This window comes from Kogia breviceps, chromosome 1 (genome assembly GCF_026419965.1).
Source record: "Kogia breviceps isolate mKogBre1 chromosome 1, mKogBre1 haplotype 1, whole genome shotgun sequence".
NCBI classification, from domain to species: Eukaryota; Metazoa; Chordata; class Mammalia; order Artiodactyla; family Physeteridae; genus Kogia; species Kogia breviceps.
The window spans coordinates 81146778-81174563 of record NC_081310.1 but is presented as its reverse complement, the minus strand read 5'-3'; the positions used below and the strand labels follow the sequence as shown (position 1 = coordinate 81174563).

The window sequence follows — 27786 nt, the reverse complement described above, 5'->3', positions numbered from 1 at the left end:
TGATGTTTTTTAAAGCAAAAGAGATGAGTCTGTGAGTTTAAAGATTTCGTAGAATAAGCAAGTTTTTGCATGTGATCTTCCTGTGGTTCTCTCACCCCTCCCCCAGCCTATCCTCCACACCCCAGGGCAGTAATCTTTCTGCAGAGCCATCTCATCACCAGATTCCCATGTTTAAAACTTGGAAGTTCAAACTCCTCAGTGGGCCACCCCAGGTTCTCCCGTGGCCTGTTCTCTTTCTGTGCTAATTTCTTCTCTCCACCCCCTCTGAAGAGCCCAGCCGGCTGCAACAAGCAGGCCTTTGCTGCCCCCACTTCCTGTTTGAAAGCCTACCACCACCCTCCACCAGGAAGTACTCCCTCCTTCAAGAGTAAACTCAAAACCACCTTTCGTGGAGTCTTCACCATACCTTCTTCTCTGGCCCGTGGCACTCTGTCCACACCTTCACTATGGCAATGATCATAGTGCACGGAATGGTCAATTCACACACGCATTTCCCGGTCCCAGCCTTAGCACAGTTCTTGACACACACTAGGCACTCTAAATGGTTGCTGAATAAATGAGTCTTTGGGTTAAACACAGCTTTCCTCTCCTCTCAGCACTTTAAAAGCAGTCAGAAAATGAAAAGGAAGTGACTAAAGTGTAGACAGTTTAAACGGAACACAGTACCCACCCTGTCTAGGGTACTCCCGGCCACTGGGAAGGAGAAAGCAAGAATAAAGATAGAGACCAGGATCCCAGCTCTGCTGTGGAGCTGCGAATTTTTCACAACAGCCAGGACCGGCTACTTCATCTGTGGGGCTCAGTACAAAACGGACATGTGGAGCCCCTGTTCAAAGATTATTAAGAACTTCAACATGTGACAGCAGAGCATTAAACCAAGCCGGGTCTTGTGCAGCTGCACAGGTCGCATGGCCAGGAAGCTGCCCTGATGACAGAAGTTGCATCACGATCACAATATCAAGAAGTACAGGAGAGGAGGGAGGCTGGGAGAAATTCTGGATCAATTTTTTGGATCACAGCTTTAAAATATGTAAAATTGTTTTAAAACTTATTTTCTCTTGCCCCAACCCTTCATAAGGCCCCTTCAGTAATGTTTGCTTGTTTTCATTTATAAGTGCAGATCCTTTAAAAAAGTAATTTTACTTCACATTGTTTTAGGGAAAATACCACATATGCTTCATTAGTCCTTAAGAAATAATGCTATGATCCACACCTCACCACTTACCCCAGAAATGAAGTTACACATTATTGTATCTCCTTCATTTAATCCCCAAATTTTGGCAGGGGCAGGAGTGGGAGAGATTGCCTTGGCTTTCATGGGATTGTGTTAACATGAAACATCTTTATCACCCCTTCGCTGATTCTTTTAAAAATCTTGCATCATTAGTTCTCCATGCAAAAGCATCCAACCTCTCAAATGTGATTCTATTTCATAGCAAGAGTGGCAAATTAGAAATTGTTACATCTAAACCCCAAATGAACTTAGTTTATCAGATGTCATCATGATGAAATGTATATGCTGATAATGTAAATGAATGAAGATTTATGAAGGGTCTTTTCAAAACCCAGCTCCTTTGAAACAGGTAAGTTGGTCTGCACTGCTGCAAGTTCTCCAGCAGGGGGCAGCGCGGAGCGCCACATTCCCCAGCCTCTCCCAGCAAGGGTCCATAAGACTCCTGCCTGCCTTTGGCTCCCTCCTTGGGACAGACGCAAAGGGACCACACAGCATTAGTGACCACAGCACTTTGAGATGCAGCAGGAAGTGGGGCTGCCCACGAAGCCAAACCAGTGGACAAACGCCAGGTCCCAGCCTTCCTTTCAGGGCTCTCACGCTCCCCATGCCTAGCTGTTTCCCTGTTCTCTTCTATTACTTCAAAGCCAGAGAACCTAGGAACAGGGCTAAATTCATGAAACAAAATGCTCGTTGTACTCTCCTAATTTCTCCACAACGTAAAATTTTCACCGCCCAGGACCCTCTGTAAAGATCTGATTGTGTCAGAATTCTTAAACCAGTGAGCCCAGTTTTCTCAACTGCAAATGAGATTACGACCTACTTCCTAGGGCCCCTCAAGATTTTGCAAGGGAACGCAAGTAGAGTGGAGGTGACTGGTAGAGGAGGTGCTCAAATTAAATCTCACTTTTGTGGTCTGGGGCTCTTGTGTTACTGAGAAGATAGTGCTGCTGAAGGTGGAAGAGAAAATGACTCTCAGAACACTCTCGGGGAGAGAGAGAAACATTCACAGGTAAAACTCAGACTGAGGATCACCAGCAGAGCCCAATCCGTACAAGCCTGTCTGCAGACGACTCTGCACCTGCTGCTCCTTGCTTAGATTCTCTCACCTGAGAACAAACACGTACACGGATGCCCACTTGCTTAGCTAAAGACGCCTACAACTCAAATACACACACCAGAACAAACCTAACTGCACAGAAACACAAACAGCTGGTCCCTTAGAGGCATACCTTGCGGGACACACACTGACGTGCCGAAGGTGTGTGCGTGGAAGTGAACTGTGTAGACCGAGCAGGGCCTGCAGAGGGGATGCGGACAGGCAGTGAGGTAGGGAAGCAGAAAGGACGACAGAGACCCACGATTGCGGGTGCAGTAAGAATACTTCACCTTGACAAGCTCCAGGAACATTTCATCACTTTTCAAATGACTAAAAATATACCTTTGGCCTCTTAATTACTTCACACCATTACATTGGCTCTCACAAAAATTCCCAGTAAAGACCATGAATTGCCTCTAGAGGTGGGGCATGGGGACCAGGGCTGCTCTTCTGCCTATAGCTAGGATTTCCTGATTGGGACAGAAACAGCACAGCATCAGTCTACACGAGTAGTTTACTCCTCAACAGCAAGCAATACACTTCATCTGCAAAAGCGCTCTTATGTACTCCCCCTAACCTTCACCCAGATCAACTCCGATACAAAGCTACTATGCTTCTGGGTCACATGGCAACTAATATGCCCAATACTGAACAAACAGGAATCCAAACGGACAAAAAAGGCAATTCAATTTTGTAAGAAACAATATATTTTATTTTTCTGACACCACAGCTCTGGTGAGTGGTTTTGTACCAAATTTAATGGAGGTTACACAGAACGTTTGACGCATGGGACGGGGAGGAAAGGGAAGGAAACACAAAATTAAAAACAAAAACAAAATCTTGGATAGCTTTTAGCATCTGTTCCACTCCCACATTAATAAAATTCACTTGGGAATTCCTAATAAAAGAACAGAAAACAAGGTGGGCAGGGAAGGGTAGGTTGGGGAAGAAAAGACGAAGGGCAAAGAAGACCATCGAGCATCCCAAAGACAGACCTTTCCCTCCCAGATCCGGGACAACGCTCGGCATGAAAGGCGAGGCTTCGTTAGATTTATTTCCCCCAAATAACACCGTGTATTGCAGCTGCCAAAGGGAAAAAGAGAGGAGGGAAGCAGGGGGTCACCAGTGGGGGACACAACAGGAGGAAACTCACTTAACCAAGAAGATAGGGAAGGAGAGAGGAGGGAAAACAAGAGGAAAATGTGAAGGTGGGTCTTCAGATTGGGAGAGACAGACAGTGCTGAAGAGCACTTGAACTGAAAAACAAATGTCCTAAGCATCATTATTTTTAAAAAGAAAAATCTCCCCCCTCCCCCCACCCCTCGCTGAACTTAGTTCCTCTTTTTGTGCTTTTCATTAATACTCTGCTCTGAGGTCGTAGTTTGGTTTTTCTATACACTGGAGTTGAAAGAAAATAGTCCAAAGGTCTGAAGATGGATTCTCCACCTAAAGTAAACAGCCCAGCATTCCTGTTCTCTTGTCCCAAAGACTAAAGTCTCTGCTAAAATCCCTTTTACAATATAGTACAGTACACACACAAAAAAAATAAAGCCCAAAGCAAAAACAAAACCAGAAAGAATCCTGGGAGAAGCCAGTCCAAAGGACGTAAACATACAGAGAATGGTGCAACACATGACCCATGGCAATTCTCAAAGCACAGCTACAGATTCCCAAAAGTAGGTGCCATCATGGGATACCCAAGTCCACAAAAATAATTTTTAAAAAATAAATCTTAAAAAAAACACACCTGTTGATTAAATGAATAATTTGTTTTCAGATAAATCCATACATTCTCGAGTTCCCCCCTCCCCCAAAGCAGCCCTTGGGTCTCTGTTCTCCTATTGCATGACCAACAGTACTCCTGGAACTCCCTCAAAGCAGCTCGCAGGACCTGGAATCTCATCTTGACAAGGATCGGCACATCCAATCTTAGCAGCTTAAAACATCATGTTTCCTGGGTTGCCAGGTCCTTGGCTAAATCCACCCATGCCCACGTCAGTGGCCATGCCCCGGGGCCTCATCTGTGGGGGGATCATGATGTTCTGTTGGGGTCCCATCATGCCCTGCATGGACATCATCATGCCTGGAGAGCCCACAGGCCCAGGGTGGGTGTAGAGCCCGGCAGGCCCTCGATCCTTGCCAGGAATCATGCCCACGGCAGCAGCTGGATTGCTCATCAGGGTGGGCTGGCCGGGTATTGTAGATTGTGCTGGTGACATCATCCGATGGTGAGGTCCCATCATGCCTTGCTGGAGAAAGGCTGGTGGTCTCATTGGGTTGTGGCCTGGCATGGATGGAGCTGTACCAAGAGGGATGTCCGGAGTTCCCACTGGCCCTGGACCTCCCATGCCAGGTAATGCTAGTCCCATTCTCGGGGCTTGTTCGCCCATCATCCCCTGCATGTGCGAAAACCCAGGTCCAGGACCCTGGGGCTGTTTACGGCCTGGGACTTCCCCTCGAGGGAAATATTGCAGTGTCTGGCTAGGCTTCTCAGATGGAATAATGCGAGACAGATCAAACTCAGGTATTCCGGTGGCTCCAGGTCGGATGACCTCCTGTAGATCTGGGTCTGTAAACACCGAAGGCATGCTGTTCCCCAGGACAGCGAAGGAGTCAGGACCCCCTGGGCCTCCAGGCTTGCAAAGTGCTGCATCTGCTGAACTTTGGGGCAGGTTGCTGGGGCGGCCAAGGGGCCCTTCTCCTGGGAAACCCATCCCTCCTGGGAAGTTGCCCTGCCCCCCACTGGGGCCATTGTGAGGAAATGGAACCTGCTGTGGAGGAGACTGAACTGGAGGGAAGCCCTGGGGGAAACCCATCCGTCCTTGAGGTACCATCGGAGGCTCCTGGGACCCATGCCCCATGATAGGATTGTGTGACATCAAGCCAGGCCCCATCGGGACCCCATGAGGAGGTATGGTGGGTCCCATGGCATTCGGAGAGGGCATCTGATTGGAGTGAGAAAGTGGCTGGGTCATTCCCATTGGGCTGAGGGTTGGCATTGGAACCACGGGGTTTGGACCTGAAATTCGAGGATTCTGTGTATTAATGCCCATTCCTAGAAAAATAAAGATATCAAAGGAATCAACTTAACCAAAAGCAAGTCAGGAAAACTATCATAAATCAAATTAATAAAAAACCTATTGTGCATCAAGTGTGCACAGTACTGTGCTGGGGAAATATACAATGCACAATCTCTGCCCTCAATAAGATTATAATACATTTTGGGGCACACAAACCAACAGCTCTACAAGACAATATATTATTGAGTCTTAAACTGTAGGACACAAAGGTATATAGAAGACAGCTAGGAAGAAAGTCTCCTGTGTGAAAAGTTACAAGTGAATATGCAAATGAGTACAGTCTTCTTCATTGGAGACATTTAATATAGAAGAAAACAATTTGCCTGGATGACTTAGTATGGTCCTTTCTGGAGAAAGAGGACTAATCAGTCCTGTGAGTCTAAGTATCAGCAATAACAACAAGGAAACCAAACAGGCCTTTTTCAATTGATACTTGGCATCACTATTTTATATTACCTTACAGAGAGAGCATTTCGAACTCTACGTTATATGAAATGGTAAAGAAAAGCTAACTTTTAAGGGAAAAGGAAAACACACAGGTTCTACTATGGTCTCTGGGACATTTAAATATTTGGTCTCTCCATGGAGTTAACCACTGAGAATGGTAAGGATGGTGCTTGTGCCACCCACGGAGCATGCCCTAACCTGCCTGATGATAAAGAGCATCCCTAACAATCAGAATGGAACTGGAACCAGAAACCCATGGCTCAAAAGTCATGGTCTCTTTACTGACCACCTTCACCATCCCAGATCATGTCCTACTAGTGAGATCTGGGGAGACGGGAGGTGTAGGAGTGAAGGAGAACAGAATGAGTAGGGAAGGGAGGAATTTCATTCCCTCTCTAGTCATAAAGAAAGTGATTCTCTAGGAAACAGGGGCTTTCCACTGTATGAAATCCTGTGGCTGTTTGTGGTTTGAGGCTGCCCTTCCAGGAAAATATCTGAGGACTAAAGACATTCCAATCAGCATGTTAAAAAGATACCGCTCTCAGTTTTGTGCCAGAAGGACCTCCCCAACCTCCACCAAAAAAAAAAAAAAAAAAAAGGCATCTAGGTACACAGAAGCATCAAAACTTCCATAAGAAAATGACAAGAACTATAAAGAAACCTGCTTTCTTATCAACAAATACTGAATTAAGCTAATAAAAAATACTGTGATCATTCTCTTTCTCTAGGCAAGACACTTCAGTTTTACTGAAACTAACTCAGATGGTATACTTTTTCAACTTGGTGAACGTCCAGCCATCAAGAAAAGACTTCAAGAAGTTTTTCTTTTGTCCAGAGCTAGCTCCACATCCTATCTTCCTGATTTCTTACCTGGCATATTATTCATTGATGGCAAGTTGGGAGAACGAGCTGGAGGGGAGTCGTCATCTGAGCTGGCCACGGTCTTGATGGCATCGTGGTATAACGGGGTAGAACTGGGCATTGCAAACTTGGACATTCGAGACATCATAATAGACAGTGGGTTCTGGGAAAGGGTCGGCTCTGGAGGCATGGTGTAAGGTGTACTAGAGGGAAGACTTCCCGGGATACTCACAGAGGCAGACTGGCTGGCTGTAGGAGGTGGGGGGCCACCTAGAAGAAGAAAGCAAAATAAAACAAAAAAGGGCAGGGAATTAGATTTCTCTTGAAAGCTACTGGGCCTATCGTTATGAACTAGCAGGGCCAGGAAAGAGACAGATGAACAGGACAGTGTTATTAAACCCAGGACATGAATCATCAGTCTCTAGTCAAGCTCTGTGTGTGTGCAGAGGGAGACTGCAGTGTGAGATGGAGGTGACAGCTCAGCAGATGGGAAGACAAACGCACCAAGAATGCATAAGAAATATTAGTTCAAACTTGGGAAAACCATGGATTACAGGCAATTCTTATGGACTTCTTTCCCTTGCCAATCACAATTTAGAATTCGACTCAGGCATTAGTATGCTAGGAAGCCAGATTAGCAACCCCACCCCAGGTACTAACCGAATCGCCCTATACACGCTCTTGATTGATTTTCTGCCACCAAGATGTCTGAATTGAAAAGGTCTGAGGGGGGCAACTCCACTGTACTGCTTTTGTGAACTGCTACCCAACGGAGAGACACACTTTAGCTTGGTAGGATAAATCTCCTATCTTATTCTGATTCTAGTCTTTCTCAAGTGGAGACAGCACAGACCTAGTATTTATACCTCAGTGCTCATCTTCCACTGACCACCTCTGGTCCCGTTCACAAAACCACCATCACCAGTGAGAGCTTCTCCTAGGAAGAAAATACTAATAAATTGTAGCTGATCTGTGAGAACAGCAGTTTACCAAGGAGAATGTTTCGGTAACAGTTTCTATGGTCAACACATATTTATGAGAACCACTCAAGTCTCTCAAAAGCCTCCCCTCTTTGCTTGAGATGAAACTCAGGCTCTCTTGACATGATGAAGGCAGCCCTTTGAAGTGGGCGGATCTAGCATTTAAAGCCACATTTACCCACTGTTGAGACATTCTATTCCACCACCGTGAGTTCACTGTGCAAATGTAAATCATTCAGTGAAATGACACACATTTCCCATTTTCCTCCCAGTCCTATCTGAGAAACATATTCTGCACTAAGAGCATAACCCCATGGAAATACCGATTATGCACTCTGCCACAAATACATCCATCTTGGCAAAAGCCACCTCCTTTGGTTGCATAATCAGGTTAAGACACCAGTTTTCTTAAAGTATGTAAATCAGGCTTTTGCAATTTCTGGCTTTAAGGTGCAACTGTGAGGATGAAAGCATACTGACCTGACTCTACACTTCCCAGCATGGCTGGGGAGGCCATGGTGAGGGGTGCTTTATGGTTTGGAGGGATCCCGGGACTCTGAAGGGGAGGTTTTGGAGAGGAGGTCCATCCAGGTGACGGGGCGGGAAGTGATGGAGACTTGAGGTGAACAGGCGAAGCAGCAGCAGACCCCAAGACAGGAGGGGACTTAATGGAAGCAGCAGCAGCTGGGCCCGCCAGCATGCCTGCCAGCTGCGATGGAGTCTGGGGGGACTTGAGGTTCCCCGAAGGCGAGCCCAGCATTGGCGACTGGACTTGGCGCATCGTGGGAGATTTCAGAGGGTTAATGCCTGGGGAATGCACCTGGCTGCCTGCCACAGAGAGATCCACGGGCTTCCGCCCCAGGCCACGCTGAACGGGAGGAGCTGTGTTGAGGCTAGTGGGGTTACTAGAAGGGTTGAGAGGTAGTGGTGGCATATGGCTGAGCCGGCTGTTAGTCCTTTGGTCGGGCCCAATTGGTTCTCTGAGATTCCGCAAGCCACTGTTGCTGCCTGGACCCTGAGACATGGGGAGGAATGGCCTGGGGCCCATGCCATACTCTTGCTGAGGGTGCTCGCCAAAGGGCAGGGGCACCATCTTCTGCTGAGCAGGCAGCATGTCTGCACCGCCGGCGCGGAGTTTCATCATCTCCTCGGGCCCCGCCCCAGCCTCTCTCATCTTCTGAGGTATCATCTGAGAGTTGGATCCCATGTTGACATTTAGACTGACATCTCCCTTCATCCCACTAGGAACCATCCCAAACTCGAGTTCCCGACCGGGGCCCATCTGTGGGGGCATTCCTTTTGGAAAGTCACCCCTAGAAGGGCTCAGCGGGCCCTCCACTGGTATTCGAGGGAAGATGGGATTATTCCCCGGCTCCATGTGTCGCTGGGAGCCAGGAATCATCCTGTTCATCTCCATGCCGGGCCTGATGCCTTCCATGCTCATCCCCGGGGGCAGACCCAGCTGTTTCTCTGCCAGCTGCTGTTGAAACATCTCTTCGGACAATCCTTGGGGGTTTGGGAAACGTTCCCCTCGGCCAGGACCACTGAAGACGCCCTGGCCAGGTGGGAAGTTTCGACCGTCTGGGATTTTTGGCACATCGTCTGGCCAGCTGACTCCAGAAAGACCTGGTCTAGATGCTGGGTTGGGGACATTAGGCCCCTCCATTTCAGAGTTCATCATTCCTGCAAATCCAGGGAGGCGCATCTGGCTCCCTGGCATGTTGGGGTGGGGAGCCATGGCCCTCGGGGGCAGAGAATGGGGCATGTTGATCCCATCAGCAAAGGGCTCTGCACCCCCAGGCCCCCAGGCCTCACTGGGGGTCATCTGGTACGGAGGGGGAGGCCCTCGGACCACTCCCCGTGGCCCGTGCTGAGGGACCATCATGTCCTGGAGGGGGCACTGCTGCACGACCACTTGCTCCTGCTTTCTCCTCTTCTCCTCATAGAACTCCTGCTGCAGTTTCAGCCATGCTATCTGCTCAGGGGTCATGTGATCCAGGTGGTCAGCTCCAATGGGCCCAGACTGGGAGTTCATGGAAGGTGGAACCATGTCATCCGGAGAAAAGGGCACATCTCTGTGTCCCTGAGGGCCAAATGGAGCCCCCACGTCTGTCCGGGGCCCAGGTCCCTTACCTAGGCTTTGGGATTGAGCCATCATGGCCTGTATTGGCCCTTCTGGTTTTTTCTGAGGTCCATCTAACACCCCAGTATTCTGCTGGGGTCCCCCACTCTGTCCTCCCGGGAACTCTTTCTCATCAGGGAAAAGCATACGCTGGATATCTCTGAGCGTTTGTAAGGAGCGCTCCCGGTGCTCCAGCTGCTCCTGAGATAGTCCATCGGGGTTCTCTCCCAGCGGGGGGGGCTCTCCACTGGACACCGGTTGGGGCGGGGCAGCTTTGGGATCTGCTGAAGAGCTACTGCTCCCCTGGGAAACGGGAGTCACTGCTCGGTTGTTGGGCGTCGAGTTAGGCCCGGTACCGTCTGGCGGCAGTGGAGTGGAGCTGGCAGGGCTGCCTACAGAAGGAATCAGTTTGTTTTCTACCCCAGGACTATCCCGGTCCAGGGGACGCGGGGGGGCGGCAGGCTTGGGTGCTGGTGCCGGAATGGGTGGAGTTGGCTGCAGTCTGGTGTTCTGGGAAGAAGTCTGGTCCTGGTTGGCTGGAGCGGGGGGCTGTTGTGGGAGAGGTTTCGGATCATTCCGAAGGGCAGATATCTGTGTGTTCTGAAGATAAACGAGATTTTAAAAATCATTGGTGAACTGAAGAGAAGGGCAATGAAAAGAGCAAGATATGTTATAAAGGACTTGTCCCAGCCACATAAATCTACACTGACACTTGCTGTAGAAACTGCTCATGTACAACCCCACTCTGGACATGCAGACATTTTGATTTCTTTCTCACACTTTGCTGTCAAACGGCATCCTCTTTCCCTTGCTGAATAACTTTAAAGCATGCCAAGGGAAAGCCACGCTGCCAAAGTGAATACATTTGAGTATCTATTTCGAGGAACAGGTTTGATATCACATGTCTACTATGTGTTTCTGATTCAGGGAGAGATTAGTTTCTTGGTATGTGGGAGGCTGTACCTAACACCTTCTTCTTTCCCCGAAAGTATAACTGGGTATGTAGACTTCTCATTGTCAATCAAAAAGTCTAATGTTTTCAACCGCAAGAGAAAATCGTTGTCACTTCCAGCTCTGTGCTCTGCCCGTCAGAGGCAGGAGGTACGGCCGCTCCACTTCAGTGTTTCCCCTGGCACGGTGACTAGTGAAGTACTCCTCTCCTTGAGTTTCCAGGGGCCTGACATCTCCGATTTCTGTTTTCTGTTTGTGATCACTGATTCCATATAAGAATTTGTACATTAACTGTAGTAAGATCATCTGTAGGCAGGAAGGGTCTGCAGAGAAATCTGAGGCTATCTAGCTCATGGTGTCTCTTGATCTGTTCTTTCCAATAGACAGCACATGGCCCTTTCTACAGGCTGGATGATCGCCTTATTATTATTTATTAAGTACCGATACTATACTAAGTCCTGGGTAAAGGCACGCTCACCTACAATAGGTGACACGGACACTGTCAGTGTCTGGAAGAGGGACTCGTAATGTTCTGGGTCTACACCTCAGCACTGCTGGAGGTACTGGTACTAGAGAAGGGCGGTAACGAAGAACAGACGGGCCCAGTCTAGCGAGTCCACCAAGGGATCTCTCACCAGCCTCCAGTAAGCCGCGTGATCCCTTTTTGATGTTCACTTGCTCCTACCTGTTTGCTTAATCCAGCCTGTATTTCCAAACCCCTAACACTCTTGCTTACATCCCCACCTACTCTGGAACATTTATCAAGGCGCAGATTTGTACAGGAATCATCACGTGTATCCCTGAACACGAACAGTTCACGTTCCGTGGGTATGTATGCAAATGTTCCACTTGCTGGTATTCTCCATACATCTGTGTCTGCAGACCGAGACTGGTGGGGGTAAGACTGGCTAAACTTGGATGATGTTGCAGTGTCCTCTGTCTCTCTGACTCCTTAACTGGAGTGTGGAGGTCACCTTAATTTTCTCTCCAGTGCCAGTTTAAGTTTGGTTTTGTTGTTAAGGGTGGTCACTGATTTCCTACAAGGTGACCGTGACAGAAGAAACAGTTTAGTACCACCCTTTTTATTTTAGATTTGGAGCAATGGTGATTGGACTATTCCCAATTCCTTCCTTATTAACTCCTCTTCTGATTTCATTTTAGTACCAGAGAAGGTAGAGGTGAAAACTGTCTTAATGACTTAAGATGTGTCATTAAGTCAATAAAATGTCAGTTTGAGTTGCAACGTACCCTGTGTATTCCAAAACAATATAGATTATAAATAAACAAATATTTTTAAAGTATAAATTTAAAAATATATACATTTGCAATATTATATACATCCATCGTCTACCCTTGAGTAGCAGAGATGCAGAGGGACATGAAATTCTTTTTCTAGGCCTAGGAAAGCCTAAGCCTGCTATGTCACAGGGGGGACTTCTATGTTCATATACAACAAGGATGAAACATCATCCATTCTGTAGTGAATTGTCACTTCAGTCGTTTATTGTCATTTAATTTTTCCCATGTTTAAGACTCATCCAAGTTTTAGATTTTATGCTTCCTGAACGCAGGGACTGTATCTTGAACCGCTAGTGTCCCCAAAGCATTTGGTGCAATGCCTTGACAATGTGAGATACAAGAAATATCTTTTGGTTCAATTTGGAACACTACATGCATTAAAACAACCATTATATGCATTTTCTAATGTAATTTATAGTAGATGCTTAAGTTCCAGAGAGGAAACAGACTAACATTTACTATAATTTTGGAAATATCAAACAATTAAAAGCATTCAATGGTTCTCTCACTTTGAAATAAATAAGAATCATTTTGAAAGTCACTGAGACCTTAATCATGGTATCATCAGCATGTACTCCAGTACTGTAGTTTTTGTTGCTGCTTTTTCTCTGTTCTTCAAGTAGCTCAAGAGTGTTTACTATATTTTAAAATCCTGCTCTGTACAGAGGGTCTGAATTCAGAATTTCCCAGAGATGGCTGGCTACATGACGGAAATCCTAAGATATCTAAATAACTCCTTTTTTATTTTGTACCTCTTCTCTCCTAGTAATTCATCAATATATCAGCATGTTAGTAGAAAAGGCCAATGCAGTGTGATATGCCTAAAACCACACAATTAGGTTAAATGCTCAGAATGTAGTTTATACCATCAAGATTATCTCCCATTGAACCTTCATACACTGTTGGTGGGAATGTAAATTGGTGTAGCCACTATGGAAAACAGTGTGGAGATTCCACAAAAAATTAAAAATACAACTAACATACAATCCAGCAATTTCACTCCTGGGTATTTATCCAAAGAAAACAAAAACACCGATTAGAAAAGATACATGTACCCTTACGTTCACTGCAGCATTATTTACAATAGCCAAGATATGGATGCAACCTAAGTGCCCATCAATAGATGAATAGATAAAGATGTGGTACATATATACAATGGAATATTACTTAGCCATAAAAAAGAATGGAATCTTGCCATTTTCAAAAACATAGATGGACCTAGAAGGTTTAGACTAAGTGAAATAAGTCAGAGAAAGACAAATACTGTATGATTTCACCTACATGTGGAATCTAAAAAACAAAGCAAATGAACAAACATAACTAAACAGAAACAGTCATAGATACAGAGAACAGGTAGCTGAAAGAGGAGAGGGGGTTGGGGAGAGGAGAGAAATAGGTGAGGAAAATTAAAAGGTACAGTCTTTCAGTTACAAAATAAATAAGTCATGGGTATGAAATGCACAGTGTGGGGAATACAGTCAATGATTATGTAATATCTTTGTATGGTGATAGACAGTAACTAGACTTATCATGGTGATCATTTTGAAATGTATAGAAATACTGAATCACTATGTGTACATCACAAAGTAACATAGTGTTATAGGTCAATGACCACAAACAAACAAACTCATAGAAAAAGAGATCAGATTTGTGGTTACCAAAAGTGGGAGGGCTGGGGGAGGGAGAATTGGAGGAGGGTAGTCAAAAGGCACAAACTTCCAGTTATAGAATAAATAAGTACTAAGAATATAATGTACATGATAAACATAATGAATGCTGCCATATGTTCTATATAAAAGTTGTTAAGAAAGTACATCCTAAGAGTTCTCACCACAAGGAAAAAATACATTTTTTTCTATGTCTTTAATTTTGCATCTATATGAGATGATGGTAATCATTTCATCACATATGTAAGTTAAAGTATACAGTATACAGTACAGTAGGCTGTACACTTGTAACTTATACGGTGCTGTCGGTCAATTGTATCTTAGTAAAACTGGGAGAAGAAAAAAAATATTATCTCTGTATCAATGAAATTCACCATCTCCCACCTTTACAGTCACTGTAGAACCTTTAAACCATTATTCCATTTCCAAAATGACATACCAGAGGGGCTGTGCTTCTCTCTGTCTTGCTGTTAGAGATGTTCTGGATGTGGAAAGAGACAATAGTTTCAACCTGGCCCTTCAATACAGCTTCTGCAGCTCTGCAAAGATAGAAGAGATGCACACACTAGGACTTGTTCCTATTTCACTAACTGTAAATCCAAAGCATTTTAACCCAATTAAACTGGTATAGGAGAGGAAGAAGTATAAAGAACCACCAGCAATGCTGAATGAGAAGAAATCAAGAGAAAAAGTTTTTCATTATTTGTCTATCATTTACCATCAAACTTCTGAAATTAAAAGATAGCCATTAGCAAATCTCAAAAGAGATACTAAAAACCCCTAGGATTTTCACCTTCAAAGCCATGCACTCTAGTAGGTGTTTTATAGAGAATCCTAGTTCAAAATCACAACCCAAGAAGGGTAAAATGAATTCTCACACCTAATAATAATTAAAGGCTGCCAAGATTCATTCTATATCTTAATTTTAAAAATCTTGAATTAAAAAAACTAGGGTATATTCATATTTTAAATAAATAAATAAATATCCATTGATCCATCCATCCACTAGAGACATATGTACCAAAATGTTCACAGTAGTTATCTCTGTAAATTCCTGAGATTTTTTTTAGTTGTTTACATTTTCTAATTATTCCAAAATGGACATTACTTGTGTCATTTTAAAAAGAATAGTAAGAAAAAAAAAAAGAATAGTAAGTTGCAGAAAAGTGTATATTGTGCAATCAATCCCTCTTGTGTTTAAAAAAGTATATATATGTATATTTGTACAAGCACAAAAAATTTCTGGAAGGAAAGCCAAGGAAGTATCATCAATGGTTGCCTCTGGGGAGTAGGGGTGGGGAGGTTTTATATTTTATTTTACTTCTTTCTGCAGCATTAACTTTAAGTTATAATACAAGTGGGCAAAAAAAGGATCAATCTTCAAAGGGAATAAGAACTTAGATGCCCAAACACGTAAGCCACGCGAATAGCAAGACACAGCCATCAACTTACTTATTGGCCATCTCAGTAGAAAACACATACACCACTTTGGCGGGAGTCTTCTGAGCAGGTGTGGGCTCTGGGGCAGTAGTCTGGCCATGGGAGGGGGTGGAAGACCTGGGGACTGTAGCATTTGACGGGGTCATCGAGTGTGGTGTGTGCTGGGAATCCTGGGACTTTATGTGGTCAGCAGAATTACATTCTAAAAGAATGAAAAGAGTCATGTCACAGAAAGAATAAAACTCTTTTTTCTGCCAGCATTTACAGCATCATAATGCAAACACCTTGAGAATTTCGAGGAAGTACCTTGCTAAGAGGAAACCTCTTCTATTCATAAAAACACAAATACACTTCTCCCTAAATGACTAATTACAAAGCACTCTTCCCCCACCTCCTTACTTCTCTACTATGCATTCTTCAGATATTAGCATAAATGTCCCTCCTTCCTGGAAACCCCTTTTGGATCCTCCTGGACTGGCTGCCCCTGCTAGTTGAACCCATAGCCCCCTAACTCCCCTTATTTCAGCATTTATCAAATTTTACTGTAATTGTTTAATGATCTGCTGTCTAGGTGCATTCAAACCCTTGAGGATAGCAACTGTTTCTGTTTTGCTGACCATGGCACCCCCAGCCCCCAGCATAGTGCTGGCGCTCGTTAACAGGCCTCCTACAAACACCTGAAGAAGAAAGGAAAGACAGGGGAACGATCACCCAGGTTCTCATTTCAAATTTGGGTTGGGAAGTAACACTTCCACTGCTTGAATACTAGTTTCATGTTCTGGCCTATAGTTAAGATTTTTTGTTTTATACTAGGAGGAAAAAGCCTAAAACCACAGCCATTGGTCCCATACTCTTTCTGGCTCACTCCATTTTGGTGCCTACTGTATCTCTACTACATGTAGCCACTCGTTCCTGCCACACTGAAACTGACTGTGACAAACCTGGACTAGTGCCAGGGCTGCCTCTTGTGCCTACAACTCTGGCCAAATGGCAGCCAGAGTGCACAAAACCCAAGTCTTGAAGGATGAATCTGATGGAGAAGAGGAGTGTCAGAAAGACCGCTCCAGGGTGGACCCTGGCATAGACAAACTGGAGCTACCGGCTTGACACTTAAGTACAAAGAGCATGGAGGCCAGAAACATCCACAAGAACGTGGCAGGGCCGTGGAACATCCTAAAACGCTTGCATCCTCAAGAGCAAGAAGCCAACAAGGTGGTTCCAAACTATTCTTCAGTTAGTAGGAAAACAACCAGAAATAGTTCCATCTTAAACTGCGAGAACTCCTGAATCTGATGCGCCTACTCTCCCCACTTGGCTGCTATTAGGCTCTCTGTCATCTACCAATGTCAGAGGCCTTTCCTCAGGAATACCTACTTCCCTCTGAGTCTCAATTATCTTATAGACATACCTTTCATGTCAGAGTCATCGTTTGGAGTCCCAGGATCTCTCTGATCAAAGGAGTCGGCGGAAATACTTCGCTCCCTTTTCCCCTTGCCCTTGGCACCATTTCCAGCCCCATTCTTCAGCCCCATGCTCCCACCTGGGCCAGGGAGTGCTTTAGGGGTATGGCCCCCACTCTTGGAGTCACAGGGGGATGGCTGGGATTGGCTGGCTGAGCCCCCCTGTTTACCCTGATTGGAGAATTTGGAATCCAGCTGGGGGTTTCCAGATGGGGACATCACTGTAGGGGGACGGACCATCACCTCCTGCTTTGACTTAGGGCTACTAAAAGAGACAAATAACAAAAGGAGATCAGACACCAGATGCAACTGGGCAGCACAAATTAGGGGACTGATTTTTATCATAGGTCAAGGAGACCTGGACCACTAGGCAACCACCCCACCTTTCACCGCATCCACTTGCTTGCTCCCTCCTCCCCTGCTCTCATTTCAGAGCTCCCAACAGAGAGGAGGATCAAGCAGAGTGGCCTGCTAGGTCTCGGGAACCCTAGAGTCACATGGGGCCCCATCTCTAGGGCTTCTATCAATAAAGGACAACAGTTTCTATGTATATAGAGAAATGACTCTCACACTAAGACTAGCTCAGAGTAAACAAACAGACATCGTTAAGATCAAAATACCACCCTCCCCTCGGCTGATGACAAGGAACAGCTGTAACAAGAGACTAGCCTCCCTGCTGGAAAATTCGAGCAGGTCCAGGAGAGTGCGAGGAAACCTGCCCATGACTGGCAGGTAAGGGACACCCTCCAGGACACTACTCCCTGAACAAGCAGTATCCCACCAGAGCAGACACACTAACCACTGCCGCCAGGGGAGAAGGAAAAAATTCTTTTAGGGCATCAGCTTAACTTCCATGGAACAGAGGAAAAAGCCTCACAGTGGGAGTCCAGGGGCTGGTGTTTTAGTTCTAGGACCTTAGGCTTCTCACCATTCCAGGTCTCGGTTTCCTCATTTGCCAAGTTTAGCTCACTGTACTGGCTGGTCTTTAAGGTCTTTTTCTTTATGTTTTGGTGAGGAGAGGGGTGGTAAATAGGAGTGGCCAGGTAATAATGGACAAATAATAACAGAGGAAAACTCTAACCTAAACTCTGATTCACTATTCTATCACTATTTACTTATCTTTTTTTCTTTCCCCATTCGCTTCTAATTCAACATGTTGTTCCACCAATGAGCATTCATGGTTCACTATGACATCCTCAAGGGGGCAGCTGGGCCAGGCCCTAGCCCTCACCTCTGTGTGTTTCCTGACGGAGAGTTCCTCACTTTAGGGTTACTGGAATGCATTGATTGAAATCCTGAGCTTGCAGCCACAAACAGGGACGGGCTCACCGAGTTCCTCTCGGGCTGCAGCAGAAACAGCTGCTGAGGACAGCGGCAGTGGCCCACTGCTTGCTGGGTGAGTCCCTTAGCGCTGGCCACCTGCACGCCTTTTTCCTCTTTGTTTTTCTCCGCTGTGGAAGTGGGTCCTGTCCCCTTGTGGCTCCAGCATTCTCTGGGTGTGTGCCTCCTGCTGCCAAAGGAAAATCTCGCATCTCCAGGGCACACTGGGAGCAAAAAGAGCAAAAACAGAGACATCAAACACCCTTACAGCAGGACCAAGGCTAAAGCACCGCCAACTTGATGGTGCAGAGCTAGATGGTTCCTCAGCTTCCATCAGGGTTAAAGGAAAGGGAGACGTTCATATTCCGGCCAAAAGGCCCTGGTGCTAAAGCAGCTGAAGAGTGACTAAGACTTTCTGCCAAGCGTACAAGCCTCCCACCCAAGCTTCGTGTACCAGGCATTTGTAAGCAGATGAGAAAGACATTTTTATCTTTAGTCATATAACCTCCCTTACATTTCTCTACGTCCAAATACAAAACCCTCAAAACCTGGGTTTTTCTTTCTTCAAAACAATGCTTTGAAACAACAGAGTACTCCAAATCCATAGCAACTATCTGGTGTTTCACCTCTGATGGCTCTGAAATGAAACCAACCCATCCCAATTTCAAACCATGAAACAAATTACTCTCTGTTTATATTCTCAGGGCCTCAGGGTCGGGAGACATTAAAGGAGGTACTTCTGAAATCAACTATTGAGCCAATACCAAATACAACCAGTTCTGTCCCCTGATTTCTATGATCTTTCTACTAAATTATGCTGAGTATGTGTCCTATGTTCTCACTGCTTAATGACAGGAGCTGTAGGCATGGGTAAGCATGGGAATGATCCATAATGCGGAAGGTAAAAGAACATCTTTGAAGGCTAAGATATTTTTTGAGCCAATTTGCAAGGCTAATTTGAAGCATAAAGGTCAAGAAAATATTCCCAAACCTAGCCAGAGAACAAATGAGAAAGCCCTTTATTTAGGGAAGCCTAAACTGGTTCAGGGAAAACCAAGATACACTTTCAGTCACTGCTCCTTCCAGGGCAGTTCCAATGTGGATTTTTGGTAACCACTGTCCCCCCACACCTCCTGCTCTACCTTCTGGTATCTTACCCATGGGGGATAGGATTGAATGAGGATATTAGATGCAGGATTAGTGGCTAAAGAATCAAAGGGAGTTAGAAGTAGCTTAGGTGTTACATACACTTTGAGAGGCTCAAGAACTGGACTAAAATTGGGAGGGTCCATTATATTCTAGGACTTGGCACTGAATATGATCATTGTCAAGTGTTAGACGTCTATTTCTTCATTTAGAAATTTGCAACAGTCCCAGTGATTTTACCTGAGACCATGAAAGGAATTTATGGAAGTTCTGAGTGCATACAATCACAATTTTTTCTTTTAAATGAAGAAGTCAGGAAAAAGAACTAGAATACAATGTTATGGAATGTTTCTATCCTGACCTTGGGAGAAAGCATCCTAAAAACATTTTGGTCTTGACTATATTTAAGGTTGTATGTTTATCCCCCACCACCTTTAGCTTTTATTTTTTTTCCAGTTTAGACTATATAACTGATTGTGGTTGTCAAGTTCAACATAATATATGATCATAAACCATATTGTAACCTCCCACTAAACATCGGAAATCACTGGTAAAACAGAAGTAGTAAATGAATCTTGCATGGACAAAGCCATCAGAAAACATTTACCTCAGGAAAAAAAATGAAGTTATCACCTATATAGCCCTCTTCTGTAACTTCTTCTGGTACTTTCTGTCTGCATCACACATGCTAGCACTCAGTCAATCATATGTTGAATTGAATAGTCCCATGTGTATTTTTTATCTCCCTCTGTAGACTATGCTCTTGGAAGACAAGAACCTTGTTTTAAAGTTCTTTGGTTTTTCTATAATACTCAGCATGATGTACTAAGAATGTGGTTGGACTCTTGGTGATGTACCCAGCTCCCCTCAGAGCAGAAACACCTGGCACTTGTGTTGCACTCTCCTTCCAAAGAAACTCTAAACATATTACAAATATCACATCACCTCAATCTGCCAGGCATTTCTGGTGAGCTGGTGGCAAAGATTATTTCTAATAATAATAATCAATGGCATTTTACAGATGAATGGACAGAGCACACAGGTGTGAATGGGCTTCTCCCAGGTTTCGCATCAGTGCTCTCTGACCTGCTCTTTCCTCTAAGCCATCTCCTTACCATTACTTTATGGGTGGAGAGACAGCACAGAAGGCTGAAACAAGCTTGTGGGCTCACCTAGTGATGGGAATAAAATCCAGGTGTTTTAACCCCTAATCCAAGGGAGTTGTTGAAATAAGTCACCCTAGCTTTAGCCTGACATCAAAAACAACCAAGCAAGAAATCTGCCAAGTATCTTATCATACAACCTCAAAGAATAAAATGAGACTCTTTCAGCTCCTACCTTTTCAGGTTAGTGCTCAATTACCTTTAAGGACTAGAAAAGATCTTCCACAGAATGGTTAATTGTAGCCAGAGTGAGATATTTCCCCAGTATAACTAAATCTCCTATCTCTAAGATCTGCTTATATAATTTTTCTCTCTTTTCTTCTTAAATAATACTTAAAATTTTTACTATGTGTACATACTAACTCATTCACAACAACCACAGAAGGCAGGTCCTACTGCTATCCCTATTTTAGAGATGAGGAAACTGAGGCTCTGAAACAGTAAGTAATTTGCCCAAGTAAGTTGGGTCGCACCCCAGTAAGTGGTGGAGCTGGCATTCAGCCAGACATGCTGGCCATGCTCTTCATCACTGCAGTGCCTGGCTAAGCATGGACTTGGTGGACAAGGTGAGCCAGTACATAGAAAATGCTTAGCAGCACAACATAAACATTCAGGTTAACCGTGACTACTGCCATCCTCTAGCAAGCTCACTCACCTATCCTGCCTAATGTTATTTCTTACCTTCGCCGTCTCCAACCATCATCCTCCTTTCCTAGTGCATGGCCTTGCCCAGGACTTAACAGGGATAAGAGAAGTCACCAGGCAGGATTCCTCACCACCAAACCTGCAAAACTCTTTTTATCAGTACCTATCCCATCTTTCTTCCCTATTAATGAAACCGAAAAAAAAGCCCACTTCTCCCCAAAGGTCAGTCCTACCACACAGGTGGTCTAGGTCCCATCCCTTCCAGCTTACTAAGCACCCTCACTCTCTCCAGTGGCCACCTCTCTATGTCCTGCATCTCCTGGATATTTCCAATCAGCTTTCAGACATGTTGTAGTATCTTCCAGATTAAAAAAAAAAGAAAAATTAAAGCAAAACAAAACCAGCTCTGGCATTCTATTCCCCTTTGGAGCCAAGATTCTCTACCAGAGTTGATAAGACACAGTCTTCAGCTCCTTACTTGCCATTCACCCTTTAACCATTTTAAACCAACTTCTACCCACAGATCACAAAAACCATGACTTTTGTTAAGGTCACCACTGACCGCTTTTCTAACCTCAACTTACTCCATCTCGTAGACTCTGCCAGCTGATAACTTCCTTCTTGAAACTCCCCTCTCTTGGTTCCCATAATACCACACCTTCCCAGTCTTCCTCCTTCAAGTCACTCTTCATCTGCTTCCCTTGCTGGCCCCTTCTCTATCCAATCTCTACAATTTTGAGTTCCTCACGACTCTACCCTGGGGCTTCTTCTCTTCTTATTCTATAAGTTCTTTACATGCCAACAACTCCCAAATTTCCATCTCTGGCTCAGCTTCTGCTCTGCTGACCTGTATACACAACTGCCAACTTGACATCTCACTAGATGTCTGAAACCTAACAAAGACAAAGATGAATTCTTCATCTGTATATAGCCTCCCCCCTCCACCCAAAGTATTTTCCCTTCAGTTTTCTATGTTTTAGTAAATGGCACCTTCATCTACCCAGCTGCTCATGACAGAAATTTGGAGTCATTCTTGACACCTCTCTCCCTCACCCCTGACCTTCCATATCAAGTTGAATATTTTTGCTGAGTGAAGAAAATCTCAGCTTCAGTGTTTCTTCTTCAGAGAGAAAGGATACTGTAAAGCCACTAATCTAGATGAAATTCTCCATTACACTCTTTTCATAGCATTCTGTGTTTTTCCTTCACAACATTTCCCATGTTGTATGATTATGTGATCATTTGCGTAACATTCATCTCTCATGATAGGTTCCATGGAGGCAGGGATCAAGACTGATTTGTTCATCCTTGTATTCCTAGCACTTACTGTAGTGTCTGATATATGCTATTTGCTCAAAAAATATCTGTTGAATAAAAGTTGAAGCTTTTCCCCAAGATCATCTTTCTAAGCCAGGCATGCTCTCTAGTGCTATCATCCATCAGGCTACTCACCAAAACCCCAAGGGTCACGATACAGCAGTGCTCATCCTGGAGGGGAGGAGCTTGCGGAGTCCAGGAACCCCTGTCTCAAAGGTGACCCTCACCTGGATGAGGATAAAATAAAGAAGAAGAGTTTCTAAGTGATTTTTAAAAAATCAATAGTATCATTTTGTTACTATCTTAAGAGAAGAACAGGTTTCCTATTTATTCTAGAGTATTAGTTTAAGAGGAAGTTATCACCTCCCATGTAAACAGAATCACCTTCCAATTATTAAAGGGTATATTATCCAATCTGTAGATATCTCAAGGGCCTTGTGACTTTCCCTCCTTCCCAACTGCATATTTTCTTTTCAGAAACTGGAAAAATATTAATAGCAAATAAAATCAATTTTTCTACTTTTCTGAATATTTAGTAGGAAAAAAAACCCTCTCATTTTTGCTTCTTCCCATTCCTAATTAGTACAGAGAATTGAGAGCTGACTGTAAAGGTGAAAGATTCAAACTTCCAGATACATTTTTGAATTCACAAAGTGCACACCATTCACAGTTCCTCCCTACTCTCAACTGTAACTCTACATGGCAAGCATGCAGCAAGGAAATTTATTTTCACATACTTTTGGGGGGACATGTGACTGAACAACAGGACCATATGATTTCCTTTGCTTGCGAGCCTACTGTGTGTGAAATGCTATACTGACTTGAGCTAGAAAATTCAATAAAACACTAAGTAACTCACCAGGCCGAACAATTTCCAACATTAGTCCTTGTAAACTAGAATTATAACACCAAGCCTCCCCCTTTGCCCAGAATTTATAGTTTTGAAATGGCAAGGAAGAACCAAGTTCCAGATTGTCCTAAGGCCAAATTATTTAGGAATTTTTAAAAGGAAACTCTATAAGGTTACCACAAAGTTGTAAATAAATTCACAAATTAGTCTAACTTAGGTCAGAATCACCTCTATAATTCCGATTTCAACTCTTCCAATGATCCTTTTCCACTCTCCTGCTCTAAGAAGTCAAGTTTATTACAACTATGTCATGTTTAACAAATTTCATTTCTATGCTGTGACCACTACACCATAAAAGGCATAGTATCAAACTTAGAATGTGGAACTAAAAGGCCTCAGGATTCCATTCCTAGCTCATTCTTAACTTCTGGCATGCCAACTACTAAAAGGCTTCCTCTCAGAAAAAGCACACAATAGGAAGAACCAATCTTTCCCAAACATGTGGAGAAAAGAAAACTATACTATGGACTTATATAGAAAATTCTGGTCCAGACAAAATGCTAATAAATGTTTTCATACTCAAAGGGTAAAAACTCACCTACTGTCCTTCAAGCTAACAAACTGTAAGCAAGCAAATAAATTTATATCAAGCTCAAGGGTTTCTACAGAATTTAACCATTCAAAAATGAACGTCATCTATCATCATTTAGAGTAATGGCTACCCAAAGTAAAATGTCAGCACAAATATCCCTTCTCTGTGAAATTTTCCTTGATTCCAAACTATCCCCAGGAATGTCCTCCATGGCCCCACAGCATTACATTCATGACACTGTTAGAACACTTTAAAAATTGTATCCCTGTTATATATAGTCAAGGAACCCGCTGAGGAAAGTGTCATCATCTCAGGGCCCAAAAGAAACTCAATAAATGCTGGTTGATTCGTGTATTATAATGAGCTTGAGGCTTATGTATTGCTACCCTTGCCTCACATTCATACAAATCAATGATGACACAATAAATACTTGTTTAACTTCTTACCATCTGCCTTTCCTAGGAAATAACTTATCGCAGAAGTCCCTGTTCATAGGAAAGTACAAGGTAATGGCACTTACAGTTATGACTTGCATTTAACTTGATGACCTCTGCCTTGGGAACTGCTACAGTAATGAACAAATATAGTTTTAACTTACAAGAGACCCTACAGAAGCAGAAACAAAATCCAAAATGCACAGACTGAATCACAGAAGTTACGTGCTCATCATCAGGCTCTTTACCTTTCAAGATGTCCAACTTGCTCTCTCTTCTAACATTGGGACACAGAGGATCTTTCCAAGAGTGATCTCTGCCTCCCAAACAGAAAGGAATTTTTAGGTCAAAGTGGAGTAACACCAGCTAGTCCCACATTCAGTCCTACAGGAATCAGAAGAATAGAAAAGTTCATACCCCATCACACCATCGGCAAAGAAAACCACCCATTCCCCAATGCTCTGTGACCAAAACAATATTTGGAGGAAGGAATAGTAAGAAAATAATTAGGTCAAAAATGGGGAAGGAAGGCAAAACCACTAAAACTCAAAATGCAAGAAGCTGAAGCACTATAGCCTACTTCTATCCTATTGAAGACTGGGAAGTTTAGAAAAGCGAAATCCATCAGGCACAAAAGCCTCATTCTAATCACTGTTTTTAACTTTCTCCCCAACCAAGAACAGTTATCACAGGTTGTAAAATAGACTTTTATTTCATATCTTCTCTATGCCCTTGTTCTTAGCATGGTGAAGATGCTGAAAAAAAAAAACATTACAAAGCTTAAAAGGCAAGTGGCCATTAGATAATTCAACTTTCAAAAATCAGCCTGTCTACAGCAAGACCTCTTTACCTGGGATCCACGACCTCTTAAGGGGTCTCTGGAGAGACTTAAGGAGGGGTGGCACCTGTGAACTTGGCTGGCGAAAATTTTGATCTTATTACTCACTAACCTCCAAGTAAAAGTTAGCACCACCTTTACCTGTGAATGTAGGTAACAACCTACAGTAGTATTAGCAATCCCCGACTATGTCACCAAGAGGAACCACAAAACACTTCACATCACATTACAGTTGTTGCAGATCTCTCCACATAATGTTTACACTCATCACTACTTCAAAATTATAGTATCATTAGACCTGAAGCTACATTTTGTTATTTAATGTGTTATAAACATACAAACTACTGTATTACAATTGTTTAACAGTTTGATAACTGTTTCTGTGTCATTTGTAATTCTATATATTTTATGTTATACATTTAAAAAACATGATTCTCAGAAGGGGTCCTATGCTTCATTAAATTGCCAAAGGAAAACATGGGACATAGAAGATTAAGAACTTCTGATCTAGAGCACATAAAGTTTCTATAGACCCTAACATAGTCACCAAGGCAGACAGACAAGTAAGTCATTCCATTAGCAGTACTTCATAGTTGAAGAAAATTAAGTCACCAGGAAGCCAAGTAACACGTCCAAGGTCACACAGATTTAGAGTCAGCATCAGCCTAGGTTAACACTCACAGCATGTATAGTCCCACTCTCTCATGGGGACCTTTGCTTACATTTCTACAATTGTCATCACTATCCTGTTTTACCACTAAATGGGGAAGAGGTATCACCTTTCAAAACTAATATAAAACCAAAACCTGGATAATAGAACAAGGTAGATGTATAAGGTACTCCTTTTTGATCCTTTATCAAGCATGCTGCTGTAATTGTTACTGAAGCTGAATTTGGTCTGTTCCAGAGATAGCAGTTTTTTATAAGTGAGAAAAAAGTTGGGCTATGTAAACTTTCATTCCCAGAAGTGTCCAAGGCACTGTGCAGATAAGCATTAACTTGTTAAGCTCTGCAATGCATTGTGAGTGGTTAGGGCAGTGGTATCCCCACTTCATAAATGGGAAAACTGGAGAATAAATATGAGAGATTTGTTTAAAGTCACACATAAGTCAATGGTAAAGCCAGCTTCCTGATTCCAAGTTCAAGGTTCTAACCACTATACCAAATCACCCGATCAAGTATTTAGTTGTTTATAATGCTTGTGAAACCTCTGTACCTTTTTCCCCTACAAGCCAGAGAGCATTTTCTTTTGATCCACAGGAGTAGACACACTTCTGAAGGCTATGGGAAAAATATCCCATAGAATAAATTCCAAAGTATGTAAGTGCTTTTTCACTTACACTAGTCATCTAAGAATCCAGGTCAGGAATCCTTAGCTCAGGAGCCAAGTTACTACATAAAACCTGCCTTATAAGAAGAGAACAGTATGGAAATTGTTCCTTCATCTTTTAGTCAATGACCTTCTTATCAATCTACCGTTATGTTTAGGAACTATTATCATCTTACGTTCAACACTGTTATTACAAAATAGTATTCTAATGGTTCAATACCATTAGATCCTAGATTCTAAAACTATGAAAGGTCATCCCTATCTCAACTCTGCATTAAATTTTCTCTTCTTATCCAAACCACTAATTAATAGAATCCTCATTCCCCAAAGCATCCTTTTGCCATCTAACTGCTTTTATTAACCCATCTCTACGTTTTACAGATTGGGTCTTTTTCAATAGTTAGTTAAGGAGGTCCTTCTTAAATTTGTACTTAGGACCATGACATTGTTCACACTAACTCCTTGTTAAACCTTCCCATATCATTAGTATCCAGTCAAAAACCAAAATCAACAGAACAACCATGTTGTACAATCTCCATGAAGAGTGAAAAGTTCTTGTCTACACAGGAGTCTTATCTACCAATATTCATTTGCACCCCCTACCCCTTACTCTCAACTACTTATCCTTCCTACCTGCTAATTGATTCATCGCTTTGTGCTCAGTGTACAAGAGTCCAGATCTCTGACCTAAGAATAAACACTTAATTCTTGAATACATCAAATGCTAACAAATACTCCATCACACACCACTGATCAAAATGTAACTCTTTACACAGCCACTCAATCATTTTCCTACTAAAGTCATTGCCAGGGATCTGTCCATGTCTGCCCTAACCACAGTCTAACTGCACCAATTCTACCCCACCTTAGTCTCTCACTACCAACACATAGTTATGTCCATTTCTCTACTTTGTCTAGTAACTTTAATAGTCCCCAACTGTCTGCAATCTAGGCTCTTAAGTCACTCCTCTCTATCACAGGGCAGGGCCCTGGAGGACAGATTTCAGGCCTCCTGCTTCAGGCTTGGGAGCCTTCACCTAAGGCCCCCAGCAACACTGTTATAGGCCTCTGGCCCTTCCCTCTGAACATAATAACCAACAATGCTGTTTTTTCCTTGGGATATCTCCATTTCACCAAGCTCGTCCAACACTAACCAGTGACATCTTAACAGTCTTTGCAACTTTCAAAGGTTAATGGCTACAGCTCCACTTTGGAAACCACTGGTGTGTCCACGACCCCCACAATGACTCAGTGACCTAGACATCCCCACCTCACCTGCTGGAGCCCTTCACTACACGAACATTCTTCTTCGCTTTCACTTCCCCCAAACCCTCCAACAAGTCATTGGCCTGCAAAGTCCTCTGTACTTCACTATCCATCTCCGGGGTCTAACAGACCCCACCAGACTCAACTTGAATTCCCTCATTTAGCTCTCCATCTCGCCCCTCGAATGCCCCTTCATCCCAGGACCCTGGGACCGTCCCATCTCCTCGTTTAGTCTCTCCAAGCACCGC

At 43.7% G+C, this 27786-nt stretch overlaps 2 protein-coding genes across 2 annotated transcripts; both read right to left on the bottom strand.

The window, feature by feature from the left end:
• Window positions 1–3025: 3025 nt before the first annotated feature.
• BCL9 (BCL9 transcription coactivator) lies at window positions 3026–17952 on the bottom strand. The gene is made up of 7 exons (XM_059071581.2): window positions 17869–17952; window positions 16586–16902; window positions 15190–15379; window positions 14177–14276; window positions 8179–10420; window positions 6728–6988; window positions 3026–5385 (listed from the first exon to the last, which is right to left on the bottom strand). Exons 1-7 carry the CDS (start codon window positions 17919–17921, stop codon window positions 4268–4270), a joined length of 4281 nt encoding a protein of 1426 aa, XP_058927564.1. The 5' UTR covers window positions 17922–17952; the 3' UTR covers window positions 3026–4267.
• Window positions 17953–17962: 10 nt separating this feature from the next.
• On the bottom strand, window positions 17963–18169 carry LOC131761206 (uncharacterized). The gene has a single exon (XM_059071693.2). It carries the CDS (start codon window positions 18167–18169, stop codon window positions 17963–17965), a length of 207 nt encoding a protein of 68 aa, XP_058927676.1.
• Window positions 18170–27786: the final 9617 nt, after the last annotated feature.

Excerpts from the sequence above, each read along its gene's own strand:
- BCL9 (XM_059071581.2), bottom strand. The coding sequence starts at position 17,921 with ATGCATTCCAGTAACCCTAAAGTGAGGAACTCTCCGTCAGGAAACACA. Across the intron at positions 15,380-16,585 it reads CGATGACTCTGACATGAAAG|AATGTAATTCTGCTGACCAC; the intron begins GTATGTCTATAA and ends TCATTCTTTTAG. Across the intron at positions 10,421-14,176 it reads AGAGAAGCACAGCCCCTCTG|AACACACAGATATCTGCCCT; the intron begins GTATGTCATTTT and ends GTTTATCTTCAG.
- LOC131761206 (XM_059071693.2), bottom strand. The coding sequence starts at position 18,169 with ATGCGAGATTTTCCTTTGGCAGCAGGAGGCACACACCCAGAGAATGCT.